The sequence below is a fragment of the Mustela putorius genome, unplaced genomic scaffold, assembly GCF_011764305.1.
Source record: "Mustela putorius furo isolate JIRA1106 unplaced genomic scaffold, ASM1176430v1.1 tig00000135_pilon_pilon_pilon, whole genome shotgun sequence".
NCBI lineage: Eukaryota > Metazoa > Chordata > Mammalia > Carnivora > Mustelidae > Mustela > Mustela putorius.
Window position 1 is genome coordinate 3,998,635 of NW_025421292.1, and position 19,184 is coordinate 4,017,818.

Here is a 19,184-nt window from a genome sequence, read left to right on the forward strand (position 1 = left end):
CCTCATCCCACTCCCATGTTCCCATGTCACCAGCGAAGTATTGGGCATCACCTTCAACTTCTCTCCACGACATCCAACCAGCCATTCCAAACATCCCACATCTATCCAAATTCTTTATTTCCCACTGCTGCTACCCTGTGTCCTCCATCAGGACTTTTGGGTATCATTTTCTACTTCTGTTATCCATTCTCTCCAGCCCAACATACTCTAGGCTAATCTCAGAACCCCACATTACATCATCCTCAAAAACATTCAGGCGTTCCCTACTGTCTTAATGAACTTTTTCTCAAACCCAAAGCCAAGTCTCATCATCTGACAAGTATAATTGTACTTATACCAAAAGTAGGTTGAGTTCTGTCCTCAAGGATTGGGCCACTGCCCCCCACCCTTTTTTAACATGATGGCACCAAATGAATTAGCTTTGTATTTAAGGTCCTTCATGATCTAGTCCTATTGCTTGCCCCTAGCCTACCATATAAAATCTCTTCTCCTGCCAAACTGGAGGGAACTAGTAGTCACTGCTCACCTAATCCTACCGGGTGGGGCTTGCATCTAAGCTTTTGATACAATGCTCCCCATGGCTACAATGCCCTCTCTTTTCCATTGGGCTGTGTCCTATAGTGTCATCAGAGTTGAATGACGTCCTACTGCAGCCTAGAGCTTTCCTCAACCAGCCTTTGCTGCTTTCTGTAGTACTCCCTATCTGAACCTTTCATTCAGCATTTGGCCAATTAAAGCTTTGATCTTATAAACTTTGTTCTTTTTGTAGAAGATCATATTTGACTCCTTATAAAGCCTTGAAGGAAGAGCCTGCTCTGCATAGGCACAAGATAGCAATTGGCTGATGGTAATGAAAGGGGAGTTGGCAGCGGGCGATGAGATGGGGAGGGGATGGTTTGGTTATTTGTGGCTGTGTAACAACTATGACCAAATTTTGCGTGTCAGTCTGGGTCCAATCAAGGGAGAGAAACCACACAGTGATCTGAACAGGGTAATTTTAATATAATTATGACACCAGGGGATTAGAGTAACAAAAGACTTGGTTAGTAAGCAGTAAAGAATACATGAATTATAAATGGAGGAGCAGCCCTACCCCCAGGGCTGAGGCTTAGGATAGCGCAAAGAAGAGACACCCCCCATCCACACTAAAGCTGAAACCCAGACCTTGGTGAGAACACAGCCTATGGCTCACCAGATGGCAGAAAAGTTGCTATACTGTCATGAGAGTGGAACATGCCAGAAAGCTGCCCTCTAGGATGCCAGGGAAACTTCTTCACAGGGAAGTGCCAACTCAAAGGCTAGAAAACCAGGTGCCTGGGTAGCTCAGATGGTTGGCCGTCTGTCTTTGGCTCAATTCATGATCTCAGGGTCCTGGGATCAATCCCCGCATCAGGGGGGTCCTTGCTCAGTGGGGAGCCTGCTTCTTCCTCTCCCTCCGCCCCACCCCCTGCTCCTGCTTTCTGGCTCACGCACGTGTTCTCTCTCTTTCTGAAATGAATAAATAAAAAAATCTTAAAAAAAAAAAAAAAGAGAGAAAACTGTCCACTGGGCGCAGCTAGCCTCTATGTACCACGGAAGCCTGGTGCTCGACATTGTGACTGCTGCAGGAGCCTCATGCCGGAGATGCCAAGTGTACAGCAGAGGCTGGGTGCTGGAGAAGCTGCAAACACTGAAAGGAGAGGAGTCACACCACTTACATTATTGCCCAAGGTGGGCAGTGCCGGGAGAAGCTGCTAGCTGCTGGCACCAGGCATCGGGCACTGGTGAAGCTGGAGATTCCCAGTTGCACACAGGAAGCAAAATCCTTTTCTCCTGCAACTTCCCTCCCTCTCTCCTTAGCAATTTAAAACCTCAGTAAGCATTTGTTATCTCCCCTAGGAATCCAGATGCATCTGAGCTGGGCAGTGCTGATTCAGTCAAGCTACAATTGTGGTCAAACTTTTGGCCTGGGCTGCAGTTATCCAAAGGCTTGACTGGGGCTGGAGGATCCACTTCCAAGATGGTTCATTCATCTGGCTGGCAAGCTGATGCTAGCTCTTGGTAGGAGGCCTCAATTTCCCTCCATGTGGGCATCTCCACGGGGATGCTTGGGAGACCTCATGACGTAGCAGCTGGCTTCCCTGAGAGAGGTTCATCCAAGACAAAGCAGGGAAAAAGCTGCAATAATTTTTCGGACCTAACGTCAGAAGTCATACCTTATTACTCCGCTATATTCAACTCATTAGAAGTGATTTGCTGATTCACATTTAAGGCAGGGAGAATTAGGCTCTACTCTTTTTTACATTAAAACATTTTTTAAAACTTTTTTTTAAAAAAGTAGATTCCATGCCCAATATGGAGCCCAACATAGGACTTGAACTCAAGACCTGAGCTGAGATCTAGAGTCGGGCACTTAACAGACTGAGCCACCCAGGCACCCCTAGGCTCTACCTTTTGAAGGGAAGAGTGGCAAAGAATTTGTGAATGTTTAAGAAACACAACAGGGGGCATCGATCAACCAGGACTAATGGAACACCTGCTGCGTGCTCAGAAGCTCAATGCATCTGTCTCCGCCTACAGAGGCTGGCTTTCAAGGAGAAGAGAAATTTCATAACTGAGAGTTGCCATCATCTCTCTTCCCTCAGGCTTCCTTTCAGATGGTTAGCTGTTTCCTTACCTTCTTTTACCTTCAGGCAATTACATTTCTAAGGAAATTTCCATCTTTTCAGTTGATTCTGAGAAGGCTTCAGAGAAGAGAGGGGCTTGACTGGATCTCTGAAGAGGAGAGGGGAGGAGAGGAAAGAAAGGGAGGAGCTCCTCAGGGTGGGAAACCTTTGGCATTTGCTACAGCTTCTCTGGTGATGAGTAACAGATTTCAAAATGAATGAGCAAGAAGCAAACAATAATAGAAAAACAGAAATGCGATTTCTTAAAATAGTTTAGGTATTGTTTGAGATGCAGTGGCCTAGATACACACAATAGAGTGAGAAGAGGGAAGGAAGGCAGAGAATTTTACCAAAAGGGACCCAGTCAGTTTCCCTCAGATGGGACTATGGTAGGGGCTGGCTTGCTGTTAGATGACAGTTAGCCAGACTGTCAGTTATAGGACAAGGGAACTTCAGCTGTGCCCACAAGATGACTTCCAGCAGGATCCCAGCACAACATTCTCAAGCGAACGGGACCAGAGTCCGTAGCTTTGTGCTGCTAAGTCTTAAAGGAAAGCATCTCCTTCCCTCTCAGCTCACATGTTACCATTAACTGCCCCCTGAGCCCAAAGCAAGAAGGACTGCAGAGTTGCGGTTTTGAGTGAAGAAACAAAGTAAAGGAGAGAGATTGATTTATCTTCTGCAAAACAGGATTTTTTAAATCACCAGCAAATATAACTTTTATCACTCTCCAATAATAATAGCTGGTAAGTGTGGTAATCAGCCTTCTAAAATGACCCCAATGACCTCCACTTCCTAAATATGCCTTGTGCAATCTGCCCCCCTTGAATGTGACCTGGACCTAGTGACTTGTTTCTAACCAACAGAAGATGGCAAAGGAAGAGAATTTAAAAAAAAAAAATCAATTTTTTAAAAAGATTTTTATTTATTAATTTGAGAGAGAGAGAGAGCGTGAACAGCGGGAGGGGCAAAGGGAGAAGCAGAAGCAAAATTCCCACCGAGCAGGGAGCCCAATGCAGGACTTGATCTTAGGACCCTGGGATCATGACCTGAGCAGAAGGCAGACAAACAACTGAGCCACCCAGGCACCCTGAGACTGTTACTTTTAAGATTAGAGTACAAAAGACTATGGCTCCCATCTTGCTTCTACTCTCTCCTGCCTTTCACTTGCTCATGACCATGAAGACAGCTGCCATGCTACAAGAGGTCCCATGGAGAGATCTATGTGGCAAGGAACCCGGCAAGACTCAGACCAAAGCTCGTGAAGAACAGAGACTGTCAGTCTAACACCCTGCAAGGAACCAAGACCTGCCAACCACCACTTGAGGGAGCTTGGAAACAGATCCACCCCCCGCAAGCCTGAAGGTTACCTTGACTGTAACCTTGTGAGAGACCCAGCTATGCTGTGATTGGATTCCTGACACACACAGACTGTAAAACAAGAAATGATGGGTCAAGCCACTAAGCTCTGGGGTATTTCATTACGCAACAATAGGTAACAAATACAAAAAATGATTGTTGCCTGAGTCCCGTCACTGGGTCGGTTCTCTTCTTTCAAAACGAGAATGAGAACAAAACATTCTGCAATGCTACACTCATTGTGGGAGCTTAATGTCTGTGATCCCTGCCCACAGGAAACTAGAGCCGCTTGAATGTCCTGGAACATGATATGGTTTCCTTTGAGAGGAATAAAAAGTGAATGGATAGAGAGCTTTCCTCCTCCATGACACCTGGCCCCACTAAGTCAAAAGATAAATCAACACCCCAGCCTGAGAGGTCCCCCTTCCTCTCTGCTATCTTCCTCTCCTCTTAGTCCTTCGCCCCAGAGCTTCTCAGTCATTGCCACCTTAAAACACTTCTTGTCCTTGAGTTGGGCCAGGGAGTCCCATAGCCAAAACTCAGTGATGCCTGTCTTTCCTTAATTGGGAGGAAAAGTGAAGTGAATAGATATTTTTCTCCTAAATGTTTGGCACTTACTACAGCTTATCTGCTGATGAGTAAGAGACTTCAAAATGAATGAGAACAGAGCAAACAAATAATAATAGAAAAACAGAAATGAGATTTCTTAAAATAGTTGATGTATTGTTGTCTGAGAAGCAGTGGCCTACATACATACAATAGAGTGAAAAGAGGGAAGGAAGGCAGAGAAAGAGAGCAGAGTTCATGAACTTGGATTACATCTTTTGCCATTTCCTGGTGTTCTACAGGGAGCACCAGAAGGTCCAAGTGGCCAGAGCAAGGGTGAGAACCTCAGCTATTCCCAAGGGAGTGAACAGATTCCTCAGATTTGACCCCAGGTTGGAACTTCAGGGGAAATCCCCCGAGGCTTGAGGTACCCCTGGTCACATTATTGGAAGGTGGAGAAGAGACACTGTAATGAATTGTGCTTCCTAAGGCTGGAACCATCAAGGCTAACGGCGGGGCTCCGGTCATGTCTTCTGGTTACAAGGCTGGCAAATATTTTCTGTTTCCAAGGGGTGTAAGTATGGGCACTGTGTTTGGCTCAGCCCTGTCAGTCTGAGATGACAATGACAAAAGCAAATGAATCCTCACTGTAGGGCCTCTCCGTTCTCTTATTACCCTGGGTGCTTAGATTCTAGGGGTTGCTGGAGTCAACTCTGAGTCCAGGAGGCAGAGAGGGTGAGGTATGGAGATTACATGATTAAGGAGATTAGAGCCAGGACTCTTGGGTATGAATGGGAATGTACCTTGTGGAATCAGAAAGCATACCCCTGGCAAACACACATTCAACACAGACTACTAGACTGCCACCATGCCTCCATTTCTGTAGGACGCTACATTTCCCGGTTACCTTTGCAGGTACTTTTGGCCCTGTGAATATTACTGGTCCATAGTATACAAGAGTCCTTAAAAGGAGGATTCAGGGTGCGCCTGGGTGGCTCAGTGGGTTGGGCCTCTGCCTTCAGCCCAGGTCATGATCTCGGGGTCCTAGGATCGAGCCCTGCATCAGGCTCTCTGCTCGGTGGGGAGTCTGCTTTCCCCTCTCTTTCTGCCTCCCTCTCTGCCTGCTTGTGATCTCTCTTTCTCTCTGTCAAATAAATTAGTTAAATCTTAAAAAAAAAGGAGAATTCACACCCTTTCTTCCCCCATTTTCCATTCTGTTGCCTGAAACAGGAACAGCTTGGAAAGCCATCTTGGACCTTGCTTATTAAAGCAGTACCTGTAGATGCAGAGCAGCTTGGGTCACGAGGCTTTGAAGCTACTATATCAGCTCTGGACTATGTATGTTTGGAATGTTACAAGAAAGAGAAATAAACCTCTGTCTTATATTAAGCCATTTATTTTTCAGTTTCTTTTACCACGGCTACACCTAATTGTATATCCTATAGCCCTGTCTTGGTAAATCAGATTACACTATTAGTGATTTGTTTCACACTTTACTTATTAGACAGACATTTGTTGAGCATTGAGTCCTCTTATTGTATTCTCTTAAACAGGAGCTGGCAGGTGAGCACAGAGCCAGGACCAACAAGGGACACAGGGGAGGGGAGCTCATCTATCTGTCTGTTTTCCCCAGGACCATCTCTTGCCTTGGTTTCCACAAGTGGCAGATACCATGTTTTGCCTATGAAGCTACTGTAACTTTTAGGGGAAAGGAACTACGATTACCATGGGAGTCTACAGGGAAGAGAGCAAGTTTAAGTTACTGTTAGCACAGAGCAGTGGGAGCATTCTCTCTTGATTGTTGCCAGAAGAAATTGACAAAGCAGCTTCCATTGACCTTCCAGAGAGTGGAGGATGGGCGCATGAGAACAGCACAGTTGGGAAGGGGGAAGGCTGTGGGGCATGGGACTTCCCTACCAAATTGCCAGAGGAGAGGAAAAACCCTGACCATCAAATTTGTAATTTTTAAAAATCCAACATATTAAATATACATGAAAGAGAAACATAGAAATAAAAAGCATGTGTTGGCATTCAAAGGGACATGCAGCTGTAAAAATTGAAAAGTTTTCAGATAGGGAGTAGAAACCTACCTCCGCACCAGGTAACCTGTACCACTTCCAGACATTTTGTCCCTGTGCTGTCCACTGGCTTGTTTAACTTCTGTTCCACCTCCTCCTGGTGTGCCTTCCCGTAGAGCTGGACTGGAAAGCAAAACATTAGACTATCACACCCAGGACTTCAGATGTGATTTAGGTATAAAGATCCCCTGCACTGCCTAAAGAACTGATGGGCATGGAGGTGAGTGGAGTAGAGGAATTTGTGGGGGAGGCATTCTCTTTTTTGGGTAGGGCAGATATCGCAGACACAGGCAGTCATTTGACCTTAGGTCCCTGATCATGAGATCAAAGCTAAGGTGTGTGTTCCTGGTACCAACAGTGGCAGTGATGGCTTCCTGAATCCTACCTTCCTGATGGTGACAGGGGTAGTGGCTTTCCTGGCAGCTCAGTTCTGCAGTGGTTTGGGGGTTTCATGCCTGGAGGCTCAGTCTCGTAAGCCCCCAGTCGTCTGTCTTACTACATCTCTTTCTGCTAGATAGGCACAGTGGTGTCTGTTATCTGCAACTGGAGCCTGATGCTAACGTGCCTAACATAAAGCAGGGCTCACTAAATGTTTGTTGAATGAATGAATCAGTGGGCAAATGGACACTGATGTCTGCAGTCAAATCAGCTGGACTCAGTAGAGTGCTGAAATCAATTTGGTGGATTCTAACCCACATTTTTGAAGATTTTATTTCTTTTAAGGAGAGGGAGAGAGAGCCCGAGAAGAGGAAGGGGCAGAGAGTGAAGGACAAGGAGAGAGAGAGAATTCCAAGCACAGCCTGCACTGAGTAGAAAGACTCCATCTCACAAGCCTGAGCTGAAAGCAAGAGTCAGACACTTAGCGGATTGAGCCATGCAGGCGCCCCCCAACCAACATTTTAAAAAGATGAATAAAGAATCTCAGAACAGATAATATACAGTAAATGTATTACTTTGTGAAACTTCAGTTGCATGCACAGACATACACACATTTGCAGTGGTGATAATCCAAATATTTGACCACCAGCATGACACAGACATCAACCAATTAGAGTGGTTAACAGTATCTACTAGTGTCTGAATACCAGTATAAAATGTATCTCCTTAGGGGTGCCTGGGTGGCTCAGTGGGTTAAAGCCTCTGCCTTTGGCTCAGGTCATGATCCCAGGGTCCCGGGATCAAGCCCAGCATTGGGCTCTCTGCTCAGCATGGAGCCTGCTTCCTCCTCTCTCTCAGCCTACTTGTAATCTCTGTCTGTCAAACAAATAAATAAAACCTTTTTAAAAAAATGTATGTCCTTTAGTAAAAAAAAAAAAAAAAAAAAAGTTAAATTCATTGGTCTGTGAATTGTAGCCTAATGCTTTTGGGGAATGGGAGGCAGTGGGCCCATGTTTCTAAGCACCCTTCCTTTGGCATTGTCCCTGGCCAAACGAACATGTCCATGACCCACTCCTGCCCTTGCGGGAACCTTTTCTGGATCTAGAGCAGTCCTCACATGGCATGGGTTGGGATATTCTAGATATCTGTGTTTCTGCCGGCCAACATCCATCCCCATTTGTCAGGAACCAGCAATTCCCCATCTCTGCTGCCACCCCTAGCTTAGGCGTCAACTGCTGTGAGTCTCAGGGCCCTGCAAGTTTCCCAAACTTGACTGACTCCTGACTCCACCATGTCCTTGCACAAGCAGACAGCCTGTCCTCACTGTGCTCTGCTCCTTCTTACCTCCAAATCTTTGCTCACTCTGGATCCCTGCTTGGAAGCCCTTTAATCCTAGCTTGCCTGAATCCTAGTTTCTCTTCAAGGCTTTGAAAAAGGACACCCAGCCACTTTTCCTGCTGACATCTGAGACTGTCCTGGGCATTCTACATAGAACATTGGTGTCTTCAACCTTTTACCCCCAAATATTTCCCACTCCCCATCTTCTCTAGGAAGCTTTGGCTGGGCTGACCCCACATCTCAAACTCTTTTGAGTGCCTCCTTATTCGTCGTTCTCCCCAGATTACCTTGAGAGTTCCTTCAGGAATGAATTGAGTAATAGACAATTTCCATTACATCAGTTTTCTCCAGAGTTTTATTTTGGAATTTCCCAGACTGATAAAACTTCTTGGGCCCCGAGTGGCTCAGTCAATTGAGCCTCTGATTCTTGGTTTCAGCTCAGGTCATTACCTCTTGGTTGTGAGATCAGCCACGTATCAGGTTCTGCACTCAGCCCAGAGTCTACTTCAAATTCTCTCTCCCCCTCCAGCTCTCTCTCTCTCAAATAAATAAAATAAGTAAATAAAATCTTTAAAAAAAAAAAAAACCTTCCAAAAAACTCTGGGAACTGACAGAATTTGAGTATTAACCACTTGTATATAACAACCATGTAACAATAACAGGAAAAACCAAAAGAAACTACCATTGTGTTATTGCCAATGTTTCATGAAAACACATTTGAACACCAAGAAAGTAGGAAGGGCATAATTTCAGAACAAAGAATCATTCTTTAAGTTCATCTTTAACAAAAAACCCTACATCACCCCCATTTTCTCCATTTTGCCGAGGATCAGTGAAAACATTGTCACGGAAACCACCAGAAAGGTGCAGGAAGGGAGAGACAGTGGAGAATGTCAGAAGGTGAAGAGACAGAGAATCGGGGGTCGGAGCAGATCACAGAGGTCCCCCAGTGAGGTGTCCCCCTGTCTTGGACTGACTCCCATTCTTCTCATACAAGACTGGAGCAGCCATGTTTGGACCCTGGCCCGGGGGCAGCACTGTGGCCACACTCACAGGTCAGGTGGCTCAGTGACCACTCCTACACCCCTGGCCCTGGACACCCTGGTGATCTGGCTCCCACCTGCACTTCTTGCTGCAGAGGTGTCCTGGACTTGTGCCTGTGACCAGCACTGCCTGGACTGGGGAGACAAGCCATTGGTACGGGAGAAGGAGTGCAGGACTTGGAGACAAGAGCCCAGGGTCTAGGCCAAGCTCCGCTGCTTTGCTTGTGCAAGTCTCTCCTTCTCTGGGTGTCCGTTTCCTCACCTTAAAATGAAGGTTCTAAACCAGTCTTAAGTCATTTCTGAGGAAAAATGCAGACACTTGTCTTAAAAAAAAATTGTTTAAGCCATGCACATAGAATTTCAGGGGCTCCACCATCCCCTCTGAGCCTTCAGTGAACTTCCCAGGGGCCCTGGGACCCCAGATCAAGAATCCCAGCTTGCCAATCCTGACACACAGTGGCTGGCCTCTTGCCTCCAAATGTGTCCTCTTTGGAGAAGTTAACAGTATTTTCCAGTTTCCTAACACTCACAAGGGCATGACCAAACACCTCAGGGAAGGAGAGAACTCTGTACAAAGAGTTATGAGTGCCTGAAGATCCCCTCTAGTTCACAGTGGGGCTGGGAGAGACTGTGAGCTTCGTGGTGGGGAACTAGCTGCCCAAAGCAGCAGACCATAGATCTGGAGAGCTGTAGATCACGACTCCTGGATAGGGAGGACACTGTGATAACAAAATTCCTTTACTGAGAACAAGGCCTTAAGGTCACACACTGCAGTGCGAGACAGGGGTAAGAGCTTGGGCTCCGTAGCTAGAATGCCCTGCATTTGTATCAAGGCTCTGTGACTTAATTGTGCTATTTGGGCAAGTTATTGTGCCTTGAACTTTTGGGTTCTTTATCTGTAAAATGGGGCTAAGACTTATGCAGCAGAAATGATAGAATACACTGAGTTCTCTGAGACTTCCTTGAATTTCCCATCCTCCCTTGCAGAAGCTGAGGTCATGTGACTAGTTTTGGCCAATGGTCTGTGAGTGAAGAGGCATGTGTCACTCCAGGCTGAGGCACTGAAGTGTCTGTATCCTTTCTTCATCTCTCTCTTCCACCTTCCAGCGTGACCCTGGAGGCCAGTCTTCCAGATGGTGTAGCTCCAAGACAGAAGAAAGATCTTCTGTTCCATACCAGATTTTACATGAGTGATAAATAAGACATTATTGTGCCAAGCCACTGAAATCTCAGGAGCTCTCTGTTGTGGCAGATAGTGTTAATTACCCTGACTAATACAGGGACATCTAAATGGGTTGATGCATCCCAAACCCTCTGAGTACAGTGGAAGCTCTTATTCTCAGACGAAAGCCTTAAGGCCCCTATTTTAGTCAGCCCAGCTAACATAACAAACTATCACAGACTAGGGAGCTTAAATGACAGAGATGTATTTCCCACAGTTCTGAAAACTGGAACCCCCAAATCAGGGTGCCAGCATGGTCAGGTTCTGGTGAGAGCCCTCTTCTTGGTTTGCAGATGGCTGCATTTTGTGCTGTGTCCTCATATAGCAGACAGAAAGAGACATCAAGCTCTCTGGTGTCTTTTTTTTTTTTTTTTTTAAGTAATTTCTACCACCAATGTGGGGCTCGAACTTGTGATCCCGGATCAAGAGTAGAGATGCTGGGCGCCTGGGTGGCTCAGTGGGTTAAGCCGCTGCCTTCGGCTCAGGTCATGATCTCAGGGTCCTGGGATTGAGGCCCGCATCGGGCTCTCTGCTCAGCAGGGAGCCTGCTTCCCTCTCTCTCTCTCTCTGCCTGCCTCTCCATCTACTTGTGATTTCTCTCTGTCAAGTAAATAAATAAAATCTTAAAAAAAAGGAGTAGAGATGCTCTATCAAGTGAACCAGCCAGGTGCCCTTCTGGTGTCTCTTCCTATGAGGGCACTAAACCCCTTAGGGGGGAACCGTTATGACCTCGTCTAAACCTAATCACTTCCTGAAGTCCCCATTTCCACATATATCAACACATTGTGGGGGCAGGGCTTCAACATAGGAAATTGGGAGAGGGCATAAGTGGGTCTGTAGCTCCCCCTACAAAGCCAGGCCTTCTCACATCTCTTCTTAAAAGCAAATTTTTTTCAAGATTGATTGATTGATTGATTGATTGATTTTAGAGAGAGGGAGAGAGGGAGATAGCAGGCAGGGGGAGGGGTAGAGAGAAAGGGAGAGAGAGAATCTCAAGCAGACTCCCCATGGAGTGCAGAGTCCTACACAGAGCTTGATCTCATGACCCTGAGATCATGACCTGAGCCAAACTCAAGAGTGGGACGACTAACCCACTGAGCCATCCAGGTGCCCCAAAAGCAGATTTTTAAAAGCAGAAGCAGGCAAGTGTGAGGTCAGGTGGGGGTTTCATGAAGAGGGATGTCCTGAGGAAGGTGCCTGTCCCCAAATTCCACTGATCACTATATGCTGCTGTCCCTTAAACCCCCTTTCCTTCTGAGTCTTCCTCTCTCCTCCCCTCCCTTGTCCCCACGCCCTGACTTTTCATACAATTCAGAGACAAAATCTTAGACAATTAATCATCTAACCCAGACCAGACACATCCTAGGTCTTGGAGGCCATCTTGTCTTACTTCCTGTTTCTTACCGACAGCAAGACTGGACCTCGAGAGGTCCAGGGAAAAGCTCCAGAAGTTGGCGCTGGCTTCTCCAAAAGATACAGGATGGGGGGCTGCTGAGGGCACCAAGGACAAAAAGAAAGAGAGAGTCAGACTATTAGGAAGGAAGCTCATTTCATTTCGGTATATCGACTTTGCATCATTTTTCAAAGCAAAATTTTCTTTCACAGGTTTTTTTTTTTTTTTTTTTTTTTTTTTTTTTTTCAATTTGGAAGTCATGCCTAGGGAGGCTCCTAGGGCCCCTAAAATGTGCACTCCAGTCTGTCCAAGGCTTGACTCAGGGTGTCCCGGGAGCTCTTTTCCTTACTCCATTAGCTTCCCAGGGCCCGGGGGGAGTCCTCGGCGGTGCAGGAAAGGGCTTCTGTCTGCCTCTGCTCCTGAGCAGCCTGTGACCATTAAATTCTTCACCCTCCACCTCCAGCCCAGGGCGGGCCTCTGGGGCACCAGGTCACATGCCAGGCAAGGGGTTTATCCCTGCGGCCCCTCCAGCCCCAGCAGAGCCTTGAAACTTGGCGCCCAGGCCCATGCCCATGGCCACAGCCTTCATGCTCCTTGTGGGGGTCCTGCTCCCTTGCTGGGGCGATTTCCGGCTCTTTAAAAAGAGGTTCATGAAGGTGAGCCAAAAGAGCATTTTGAACTTTCTACTATAGTGGGCGTGGGGGTGGGGTGTCTGGCATCACAGACCAGCCAGGAGGCCCCAGTTGGTTTTGAAGAGTGAAGTAGGGGGGTGGGTATGGGTACCACCCCAAAATGGGGACTTGTTCCCGGGGCTGGAAGCTTAATGTGTCCCTCCCCATCCCCAAAGAGCTTCAAAGTTCTGCTTCACCTCCCCAGTGAGCCTGGAGGTGAAAGAAAGTGGTCTTTGATCAGTACCTCCCCTGAGCCAGTGCCCACCCCCACCATCTCAGACCTGGTCCCCAGCCACACCTTACCAACCTGCCCGCACTCCCTCTTCTCCCTCTCCTGCGCACAATCACTGTTCCTTCCCTTCCCTGTCTTTCTCCCCCTCCTTTTCTTTCCATGCACCCCTCACCCCCCCAAACCAAGGTGTGATCTGGGAGTATTTGCTCCCCTAGCACTAGGGAGATGGAGGCCCAGGAAAGGAGAGGCAGAGAGGGAAGTACTAACCTCCTGTTCTTCTGCTTCTCTGAGCATTGCTGGGGCGGGTGCGGGGTGGGGGTGGCACCTGCTGGTCACCACCTCATGGCTTCTCTTTCTGGACCCCTGGGGCCTTGACGATGCCCCCCATCCCTCCCACTCCTTGGCATGCCGCCAGAGAGCTGGTGACAGTTGTCCCCACAGGTGAATGGTGCTGAGTGCTCCCACCACTCTGAGTGTGCCAGTGACTGCTGCCTGATGGACCTGGACCGTGCTGGTGCCTTCTGTGCCCCTAGGGCCAGAATGGCCATGTTGTGCTTGTTCCAGGTGATGCTCTGGGCTGGTGCAGCTGACTCTGCCTTGAGGGGTTGGGGAGGCTACAAAAGTCCACGTGGCTGTCCCTGCTTTCCCACCCTCTGCCTGGGTGCCCTCACCCCTTCCTCCTCCCGGCAAGCTCCTACTCGTCCTGCAGGACAACTCCAGTCACCTCCTCAGGGAAGCCTTCCCTCCCTGGAGCTCATGGGAGCTCCAAGGGGAGCTCCTCATGGGAGGGTATGGAGCTCACACCCTCATCGTGGTGTGGCTCCAGCCAATTTGCCTGTTTTCCCTCTGCCTCCACCACTGGCGGGAGCCCTTCCGGGGTGGGCTTACAGCAGGTTCACCTCTGAACCCCCTCCCTCCCAACTTAGTACCTGCACATATTAGGGGTTCAACGAATGTTCGTTGAATGAACATCTCTCCCCTGACTCACTGAGACAAAGTTGATGGGAAGAGACTCTTCCCTACCTCACTAATTTTTTTTGAACGATTTTATTTATTTGTCAGAAAGAAAGAGCGCACAAGCAGGCAGAGTGGCAGGCAGAGGCAGAGAGAGAAGCTGGCTCCCCGCTGAGCAAGGAGCCTGATGCTGAACTTGATCCCGGGACCCTAGGATCATGAGCCAAAGGCAGACGCCTAACTGACTGAGCCACCCAGGTGTCCCCCCACTTCCCTAAGGGAGGAGCATGGCCCTGTGGGGACTGGACCACAGCTTGGGAGTGGGACCTGAGTTTGTTTCTTTGTTTAAGAGTTTAGTTCTTTATTTGACAGAGAGAAAGGGAGAGAGAGAGAGAGAGTTCACATAAACAGGGGGAGCTACAGAGGCAGAGGGAGAAGCAAGCTTCTGCTGAGGAGGGAGCCTGATGTAGGGCTCTATCCCAGCACACTGGGATCACGATCTAAGCCAAAGGCAGACAGTTAACCATTTGAGCCACCCAGGGGCCCTGGACCTGAGCTTTTCCAGTTCCTGTCTTTGTGACATCAACCAGGTCACTTCTGCTCTCTGAGCCTCAGTTTCCTCATCTGTAAAATGGGGCTAAAGCCACAACCTCACTGGGTTGTCTTGGCAACAATGGTGCTCACTGGAGCTTGGTTACGAGCCGGCAGAAATGCGGAACACAGTGTACATGTTGTTACTACTCGTCATTTCTTATCTGGCCCTGGGCCCACGCCTTTCTAGAATGGGCTCAGCCTCCACGTCCCTGTCTGGGGAGCTGCCAGTGCCCTAGGGAGGCAGCCAGTCCCCTGACTCTACAGCTGGGGTGGCCAGAGGGTCTTTTCATTATGGCCCCTTGCTCTATTTTATCCAGGTCCTCATGATCACCCTGTGGGGCAAGTTACTATTACTATCCCCATTTGACAGATGAGGAAACTGAGACCAAGAAGCTCATTAACTTGCCTAAAGTCATAAAGCTATCCTCGGCAGAGCTGACACCCCTTTACTCATGCTGTGTTCCTCCTCCCCGAGATGTTTAAGCCTCCTTCTTCCCTGCACCTCAGTGACCTCCAACTCTTGTTTGCATTTCCCACAGACCAAGGGAGCTATCAACATCATATGCCCCTGCCAACATGGCTTGAGTTGCATAACCAGGGACCCATTCTGTTCCCGCCGGTGCCATTTGATTTAGAGGAGGACATAGGCTGATTGCTGACCACCCCCCGCCCTGGGGCCAGAGGCCTGAAGAGCCCCATATTGCTCATGATCCAGCTCCTGAGACATTAAACTCACTTCCTGACCGTGGCTTCTGTCTGCACTTCCTGGGAGAGGGAACCTGCTAGGTATTATTCCAGTCCAGGGGCGGGAAAGTTCGGCCCTGTCTGTGGTGGTCTCAGGCTGAACTGCAGGAGAGAAACAGGGTAGGGGAAGGTGAGTGAAGAGGCGGGGTCCTGGAAGGGTGTGGAGGGCTTTACAGGAAGAGCGGGGTTGAGGAATATGGCTGGAGAGCGTATGTTGGGGTGCTCATGGAGGAGTATGAGGTAGGAAGGACTGGAAGGGAATTTTGAAATGCATGCCAAGGGGAGCACAAGGATGGAGATCATTGAGAGAATGTTGATGAGAATGTATAATGTAAATGCCAGAATGTTCATGCCGGTGGGGGGAAAGACCTGGTGCACTGAGGTCTCTCTCCACTCCCTCAGATATTATTAGTTCCATTTTGTGGGTAAAAAAACTGAGGCTGAGAGCTTACATGACTCTCAAGGTCACCCCATGAGGGTTTCAATGAGGGGTCTTTCTGCTGCAAGTACTCAAAACAACCCAAACTGGTCTAGATGATCAGGAAATTCATGCATGGTCAGAACTGGAAGTTCAGTGGCAGGTGGGCTTCAGGTCTGGCTGAATCCAGGTGCTCCATGCCCCTAAGGCTGGATTCCTTCTCAGTAGCCACAAAAGTTCCAGGGGTCACCTAACAATAACTAACAGTTAGGATTTCTTGAGCACTTATGTTCCACACACTATGCAAAGTGCTTTCTTATCTATATTAACTCATTTTATTGTTACAAGTTTAGAGTAGGTACTATAATTACCCCTATTTTAGGAAGTGGGGGGCACCTGGCTGTCTCAGTCAGAAGACCATGTGACTCTTCATCTCAGGGTCATGAGATCGAGCCCCATGTTGGGTGTAAAGATCACTAAAAAAATAGATAAATAAACCTATTTTATAAATAGGGTGTTGAGTACCCTTCTTAGGAGTTCAGAGTAAAGGATGGGGCTGGGATTTGAACCCAGGCTGTCTTGCTCCAGAGGGCAGGCCCTTAATCATGAAGGTGGCCAGGATCTTTCATATAACCACAGCTTTTTCCTCCTGTCAGATCAGCCTTTTCTCTGCCCAGACATGGGCTCTCATCCTTTCTCTCAGAAGCCTTATTTCTAAGGTAAGATCTCTAACCCCCACCCCCAACAGATTCCTTCTTCTTTGTACAAGGCAAGAAACAATGCTATGAATTCAAGCCCCTTTTCATTTGCTTCATTCTTGGCACCAGAAGGATTGCTTTTGTGCAGGCAGCTTGGGCTGTGTAACTATTTCTAGCCAGTGAGGTGATAGGTGTAAGCCAAATCAGAGAAGCCCAAGCGTGACAGAATAAAAAGGAAGACTCCTTTTTGGATGACTGGACAGTGATAGCTTTCCAGCTGCTTTGGCGCCACAACCAGGCAAGCCGGTGGACAGCGCAGATCACAGGACCCCCAGCCTGCTCTGTGGAAACCTCACTCTGGCCCCATCACCACAGTAAGAGCCAATGCCACACACCCCTTCATCCTTGCCACTCACACCTTCTCGCACCTGTCCTGAAGTTTCCTGTGTTCCAGTAATCAATCTTTTCCTATCATCTTGGTTTGTGCACGATAGGTCCCAACATCCAAACCAATATGGGACAAGAGTTGATCTCCCCCTCCATGAAACACCCAGAAAAGCTTTGAGTTCTTCATTTTTCTTTTGCCATGACCAGGTGGTGATAAGGTGGTAGCTGGGGAGGGGGGGGCGCAGTGCCTGGGTCACTAAGTTACTGGGTGAAGAACGGTGACCTCGAGAGTGTCCTGATTCACAGCTTACTTTGCACATGTGTTCACGAGTGTGGTGTCAAGCCTCTGTGGTTCCTGGGTACTTTGTTTCCACAGCATTACCTAGCTTGACTTACCAGCCTCTATGAAAATGTCCGGCTGCTCTGCCCTCCATCTTACCAGCTGTGCCCACCGCCAAGGCTGTCACTTTGTGGACTGTCTTCACCGCAACCCACTCACGGTCTTGGAATGTCTGGCTTGGAATTCTTCTGCTGGCCTGCAGAGATGCCTCCGGGCATATTTTCCCAGAGGGGGGAGTTATTGAAATTCTAATTGAGGGGCACCTGGGTGCTTGGACCCTTGATTTCAGCTCAGGTCATGACCTTAGGTCCAAGGATACAGCCCCACCCTGGGGCTCTGCACTGAGTGTGGAGCCTGCTTAAGATTCTTTCTCCAGCGCCTGGGTGGCTCAGTTGGTCAAGAGACTGCCTTTGGCTCAGGTCATGATCCTGGGGTCCTGGGATGGAGCCCACAATCAGGCTCCTTGCTCAGCGGGGAGCCTGCTTCTCCTTCTCCCTCTGCCTGCTACTCCACCTGCTTGTGCTCTCTGTCAACTAATTAAATAAAATCTTAAAAAAAAAAAAAAAAAAGATTCTCAGGGGCCTGGGTGGCTCAGTCATTAAACATCTGCCTTTGGCTTAGGTCATGATCCCAGGGTTCTAGGATTGAGTCCTGAATCAGTGGGGAGTCTGCTTCTCCCACTCCTACTCCCCCTGCTTGTGTTCCTGTGTTCCTTCCCCCCTCTCTCTCAGTCAAATAAAAAAATAAAAATCTTAAAAAAAAAAAAAGATTCTCTTTTTCCTTCTTCCTGCTCCCCCAACCCCTCTTTCCCATTGCATGCTCTATCTCTTTCTCTCTCTAAAAAAAAAAAAAAAAAAAAAGAATTCTAATTGAAGGCCTCTTGGGGAAGAAAGTGGAAAGATGAAAACTAGAACCTCATTTTTTGTTAATTGATAGCTTTGTGACTTTGGGGAAGTTTGGCAACTTCTCTGGGACCTAGTCACCTCATCTGAGAAACAAAATATTCACAATAATATACAATCGGATTACATGAAAGATTCTTTTCAAATCCCTTGAACTTGAAGAACTTTGAATTCTAAAGATAATGAGAACCGCTTCCATATATTGGGCACTGACACCAAGCGAAGCACAGTATCTGTTATTTAATCTGAAAGTTCCCTCCACCCCTGCGATGACACGTTAGCCGACGTGTTGCCGATGGAGAAGGAAAAGCAAAGTCTCGCTCGGAAGTTAAGAAGCCCCCCCGAGATCACACAGCCAGTAGGCAGCGGAGCTGGGATTTGAACCCAGGTTGTGCCAGGGCCAGAACCTGAGTGCGGACTAGACTCTTCTGCGGGTGGCCGGATGAGCGCAGAAAATGGTCCAGGACACAGCAGCTCTTCAGGGGAAACTCCCACTTCACCCCCATTGCTTGTTCTTCTGTCCCTGGGAGCCGACAGCTGCCTCTCCAGCCAACCCTAGGAATGGGCATTCACACTTCATTAGCTCCCCTCCAGGCCCGAGTCACATGGCAGGGTGCTCCGATTGTCCTTCGGAGCCCACCACCTGCTCTGGGCCTTGACGCACTGCTGCTGCCCCTGCCCGTCCTCACCCTCCTTTTTGCTTCCCCCTCGTAGCAGCTCCTTTTTACGAGGGACAAATCGATTACTTGGCAAGGACCTGGAGCGTACCGTACAGTCACTGTGCCCAGACCCGTGCTGAGTGGGGAGTTGGGTGGGCATAGAGGCTGATGCAGGCAAAAGCCGAAAGATGCTGGCGGTGGGGAAGGTTGGGGGGAGGATGTCGGGGAGAAAGAAGAAAACCCATTCTAGTTGTGGGAGCTATGCTAGGACTGTGCTAGATTCTGCCGCCGCACAGGTGAGTATGACTCAGGACTCCCTGCCCCAGGTTCACATCTGGTAAGAGAGACATTCATTCATTCATTCAACAAATTTTACTATATATGGAAATTATCTTTCTAAGTGCTAGGGATGGGGCTGTGAGCAAGACCAAAAAGCTTTGCCCTTGTAGAGCTGACATTCCACTGGAGGAAGCAAATAGGGATAATATTTATGTAGCCCAGGCGATACACACCTGGTGACAAAGCAATCAGGGAAGGGGCCTCAGGTATGGGGGTGTAAGGAGAGAGTGGTTTGAGACAGTGT

The 19,184-nt window shown here is 48.3% G+C and overlaps 1 protein-coding gene across 1 annotated transcript; it reads left to right on the forward strand.

Moving 5' to 3' along the window:
- The first annotated feature begins 12,574 nt into the window (after nucleotides 1-12,574).
- On the forward strand, nucleotides 12,575-15,088 carry CLPSL2 (colipase like 2). The gene is made up of 3 exons (XM_045074850.1): nucleotides 12,575-12,658; nucleotides 13,347-13,469; nucleotides 14,993-15,088. The coding sequence occupies exons 1-3, from the start codon at nucleotides 12,575-12,577 to the stop codon at nucleotides 15,086-15,088; spliced, it is 303 nt and encodes a 100-aa protein (XP_044930785.1).
- Nucleotides 15,089-19,184: the final 4,096 nt, after the last annotated feature.

What these genes read in the sequence shown, in the direction of transcription:
- CLPSL2 (XM_045074850.1), top strand. Translation starts at nt 12,575, where the DNA reads ATGGCCACAGCCTTCATGCTCCTTGTGGGGGTCCTGCTCCCTTGCTGG. An exon ending in TTAAAAAGAGGTTCATGAAG is followed by an intron (nt 12,659 to 13,346) that starts GTGAGCCAAAAG and finishes TTGTCCCCACAG; the next exon opens with GTGAATGGTGCTGAGTGCTC. An exon ending in CCATGTTGTGCTTGTTCCAG is followed by an intron (nt 13,470 to 14,992) that starts GTGATGCTCTGG and finishes CATTTCCCACAG; the next exon opens with ACCAAGGGAGCTATCAACAT.